Source organism: Melampsora larici-populina (assembly GCF_000204055.1).
Source record: "Melampsora larici-populina 98AG31 unplaced genomic scaffold MELLAscaffold_34, whole genome shotgun sequence".
NCBI lineage: Eukaryota > Fungi > Basidiomycota > Pucciniomycetes > Pucciniales > Melampsoraceae > Melampsora > Melampsora laricis-populina.
Window position 1 is genome coordinate 831,480 of NW_006768798.1, and position 5,250 is coordinate 836,729.

The 5,250-nt window shown below is 36.3% G+C and overlaps 1 protein-coding gene across 1 annotated transcript; it reads right to left on the minus strand.

Moving 5' to 3' along the window:
• Positions 1-812, minus strand: MELLADRAFT_65486 (uncharacterized protein; the record flags this gene model as incomplete). Its single annotated transcript, XM_007413041.1, has 5 exons — positions 1-106; positions 177-251; positions 349-417; positions 508-552; positions 658-812. The coding sequence occupies 5 exons, from the start codon at positions 810-812 to the stop codon at positions 1-3; spliced, it is 450 nt and encodes a 149-aa protein (XP_007413103.1).
• Between the last annotated feature and the right edge of the window lie 4,438 nt (positions 813-5,250).

The following is a 5,250-nucleotide window of genomic DNA, read 5'->3' on the forward strand; positions in this document are numbered from 1 at the left end:
TTAAAGGAATCTTAATTTCTCCACTTGGTCAGCTGCGGATTCAGACTGAGAGTCTCCACTAAATGGATATCTTTCAACATATTTTTGAATCTTGTTACTTCCTTTCCTGTAAAAACAATAACATAAAGTGTTAGATTTCGGGTCAACAAGTCCTAAGGGGTTTTTCCTACACGTACGTGGAGAGATACCAAGTTAAGAGGTGATCGATGAATTCTCTTTCTGAATAAATACCATATTCATCGAGTCCTCCACTGTTTGCGGTTCGAGTACGATAGCTGCGAGGTGGTTAAAGGGGTTCCGTCGATCAGAAAGACGAGTACAGTATACTGATCTGAACGTAGGACTTACGTCAGCCAATTCTTGAATGCGCGTCGGTGGCTATCTTTTGTGATAATGTTCATGTGGTTACGAAAAGAACTAATTCAGAAGAAGATCATGGAATCCAATTCAGTCTATAATTCACGCAGCAGAGATCGGGATGGGTTTGAGATAAACAAAAGTACTTACTCAATTTTACCTAACTTTTGGCCTTCCTCATAAAGTTCTTCAGCCCTACTGACCGTCATAGTTTGCAGTGGTCCACTGCTCGATATGTATGATGAAAGTCTTACGTCGTCAGCTAAACCCATTTGTGGTCTGATCCAAGGGACGACTTACAGTTGGTCTGCAGTCTTGACCAAGCGATGTACAAGTGAGCCTGAAGTTGACTGGTTGAGTGGGATGATGGCTGAAGTAATTTGGCTTGCACGTAGAAAACAACAAATCAAGATGAGCAACGAGTGACACGTCCGTCTTTGAAGCCCGATGAACATTGTCTCGTATCTTGGGCACAATCGGGAGTTTTTCAAAATCAGTAACTTGGTTCCTGGATGTGAGTCGCAAAGAACTAATCATCATTGGTTTTATACTGAATCTGATTCTGAAACTCATCCTGACCTCCCCTCTTTTCCTCGATATCGTGCGTCTCGGCGTCAGTCGTGTGACGGCTCTTGAGTCTTGCTTTCGACGACCTTGGGCGGTTTCGCCCGGAGACCCAGAGGCTCTAGGGCTCTACTCTCTGCTAGCAGACCTCACCCTACCTCACCTCACACACTAGTGTGTGGCAAGTTTTGTCCTATGGCATATCACCTAGAGTGATAGAGTACGATATTAGGGGGTGTCAAGTTCAACTTTTTTACGGTAAAAACCGTAAAAAACTTTCCCGTCGTAGCACAAATTTACGCAAAATTTACGAGAACGGGAAAGTTTTATCTATCCCGTTCTCGCATAAACGTAAACAGATAAGTTTACAACATAGCTTTGAAGACTTAAATTTGACCGTTTCACTCTTGGAAAGAGGTGTGCTTGATAGTGGATGCAAGGACAACCTTGCATCCTCTTACCAGCAGTTTTGTCATTACCGTGTGGAAGATCGAGGCAAAAAAGTAAAAAAGCCTTGATCGTGGTTTACAAGCAATGATAAAAACTCGGGAAACTTTTTTTACAGTTAAAACATAAAAACTTTCCCGTCTCATAGTTTTTTTGCTGTAAAAATTTGAACTTGATACCCCTTATTAGGGGGGCTCAAGTCAAAATTTTTTACTACTTTTATTGTAAAAAACTTTTCGCAATTTCATAAAATTCACGCACAATTTTATGAAATTGGGAAATGTTATACGACATCCCAATTTTTTTTGGAATTTGCGTAAATTTACTGCTCAGAAGGAGATCCGAAAGAAATTTTTTGGCCCTTTTTTACGAACTGGGAGAAGTTTTTACAGCACGGTACTGTAAAAAACTTTCCCCAATTTTTTAAGAAAGGGCTGTAAATATTTTGACTTGAGCCCCCTTATTAGGGGGTTTCAAGTTGACTTTGTTTTACGTATATTTATAGTGCTTATCGCTGAAAAAAAGGAGATGTAGAATGGGGATGTGCCCCAAAGATTGAAATTTGAAAAGCAAGAAAAAACTATTGATTGTTCCAAAAAAATATAGACACAGAGTCCTCAATTTCACAATTCCAAAACCACTTTTGGAATCCAAAAAAGGCAAGTTTTGGTGGAGGGGATAGGTTTTGGAGATTTGATTTGATTTCCGTATTTTCAGGGGTAAACACTATACGCTACAACAACTAGCCTGTTGTTGTAAATATGTGTGGATTTTTTAAAGTTTTAGGTGTCCCAAATTAAAAATATGTTGGTTTTACACATATTTTTTGATGAGAAGCTAGGGGAGCTCAGGTCAAGATTTTTATGGTGTTTTCTTATAAAATTGGGGAAACCTTTTTATGGTACCAAGTTGTAAAAAGATTTCCCGTTTTGTAAAACAAAATGAGAAGCAGTGGTCAACAGCTTCTTGAGAAGCCATTGATCCATAACTCTTTTTCTTTTGTGGGTGTTTGATACTTATGATAACAGTCTCAACACCTTACTTTGCTTTTTCCCCTCATTTTGTTTGTCTAGTGTTTTTGATTTTATAGCTGTTTGGTTTTTTTTATTGCTGTCAATTTGCGTAAATTTGTTGCTCAAAAAAATTTAGGATGTTGTAAAACCATTCCCAATTTCATACACTTTTGCGTAAATTTTATGAATTTGGGAAACGTTTTTCACAGTCAAAGCAGCAAAAGAATTCGACCTGAGCCCCCTTGCCCCAATTTTAAAAAAATACGCAAAAAACAAACAAACTTGTGGGTTTCAAGTGTTTTTTTGCGTGATTTTTGGAATTTTGGACAAGGTTTTCATTGAAAAACTTCCTAAAAGCAGTGCACTTTTAAACCGGGACACCTAAAAAGGTGTCTTGCTTTAAATAATTTACACATAGTAGCAGGGTTCTAGACAAATGAAATCAAACCCAAAATGTGTTTTAGGTGTTGCTCGGAAGCCTTAATTTATAACTCATGTTTTAAAGCTTCTAAAATTATAGGTCAATGCCTATGATTTTAAGAAGCATGAAAAAACCCTGTCTTTTTTTGTCTCAAGAAAAGGCATGTGAGTTGTTTTTTTCTACTTCTCTCTTGTTGAGTCCATAACAGCAGATAAAATCAAACTTAACAAAGTCCAATCATGCCTTGGATTTTTTTGACAACTAGTTGTTGCCGAGGCACAAGGGACTTAGGTGCTTGGCTCAATTTCTGGTGTGGTGAGTTTTCAAATTTAGTAGAGGAAAACTTGACCGTGCCACTCACCAAAAACTAGATTATTCAGATTTTCCAAAAAAATCAACACAAAAGTTTTCCTTGAGAGGAAAACATTGTCTTCAAAAATTGACCTACTGTGCAAATGTTACAGAGTTCTGCGTATGTAGCTCAAATTTCAAGCTACAGCCAATGGGAACGGTTGGAAAGTCAAGTCCTCAATGAGAACTTTGATGAGCATCAAGATGACAGGTGAAGTGAGTAATTGGATCGAGGAAGAGCAAGTCTTGCCTTTCGCATATCCACTTTTTTGCTTTCATTTGAAATGGATACTGAGGAAATGGAGGAAAACAAAGAAAATCATTCAAACTGGTCTTACCCATCACCCGTTGTAGTATTTAAAGCTCAACAAGAGCTTTACAACACCTGAGAAGGGATGATCTACTACGTGTAATATAGTAGAAGTTGCCTAAAGACTGCCTTCTTCAAAGAAACCAGCACAAGGGCACTTGCTGACCACTTTGTGATAACAGAGAAAAAGATAAAAGGCACCAGAGAAATAAAGCAATACTGTTGTGTAGTATTATTCCCAGTTTTTAAGCGCAAAAAGTCCACACACTATGTTATTACTAGCAATACTGTTGTTAAGTATTATTCCCAATTTGACTTATAGTCTTTAACACACGTAAATAAATTTCTCCTTGCTTTGAAGGGGCGAATTTAAGTGATCTTAGTACAAATATAGTAAATAAATGATGATTTTATAACACTACAACAAAGGTATAAGATGCAGAAAGGGGAACAACAATCCCAAAATCATCAAAGGGTACTTATATCCACATGTAACAACCTCTACAATAGTCAACAGCTTCAAAAACCAGTCAAATCCGCCTAAAGAACCCTAAAAACCATGTAATGACACAATTTAATGATCTTGTTACTAATGTATGATGTAATTTTCACAGCCAAAAGTGATCAATGACGCAATGATTTAATGTACAGCACTTCTTAAGATGAATACAGGTGATTTTTTCCTTGTAAACTAGCTGCAAATCAATTTTTGAGATTACGAGTTTTTTCAGATGTGCTCCAATTTTTGATTACTATAGTGCATCTTGTAGCCCTCGTGATACTGATCATTTATGCCACACATATGACCTATTTCTGATGAGTGATGAGTAAGATATTGAGTTGTGAAGTTAAGGTTTTTGGTGTTACATGTTGACTTGTGACTGTAAATTCGAGATTCACACCAATTTCTTATTTCCCTTATAACCTTGTACATACACCTCTGTTAATAATGATTTAAAGTTTGTACATTATGTAATACACTCTTCTGCGTTGAATGAACTATCTACCAACCTAATCTGACGTCATTTGACATATGTAATAAGCTGAAAACCTTCATTTTTGACGAAATTCACCTATTTTCTTCACTTTTCACAGCTGCTACTCTCTTTTTCTTGCTTGTGTAATATGACATCATCTTCCACAACCTTAAAAATCCCGGAAAATCCTCTTGGAAACCTTAATTTCCATCACTATCATCATTACATATGTAAACTACACGTATAACCCTCGTTTACCAACTTCGAGAAATTACCTTTCTTCTAATAATTTCTGTTTCCCCTTATCAACCTTGAAGATTAAAATTGTTACTGTATAATAAAGCGTTGTTTTTTCATATTCTAACCTTAATAAGCCCATAACTTAATTATTAATACCCTAAAAACCATTTCTCAACTTTTACACCTATATTTTTGAATTTTTCTTATCTTTTCTTTTTCTGTCTTTTTGTAATAACTTTGTAAGTAAACTATGTTGATCTTAAGAATATATTTGAAATGAGATGATATTGAATTAATAAGTATACATAAGCCTCTAAGAGCTTTAATTGATCTGAAAACCTGCATTTTGAATTTCCTGCTATACTGAAGTTTCCTAATGACTTGGTAAAGCAATGATGATCAATTTTCTTGATTGATACCATAAATAGATCACCACACCGTGCATATCTTTTGTTTGTTCAAAGTAGGCTGCAAGGTTCTTCAAGCCTTTTATTTTGCACTGAATGACTCAGCTTATCTCAAAGTGGAATGAGAACGGATATCAAGGGGATTCTTTGATACCCTTGATGT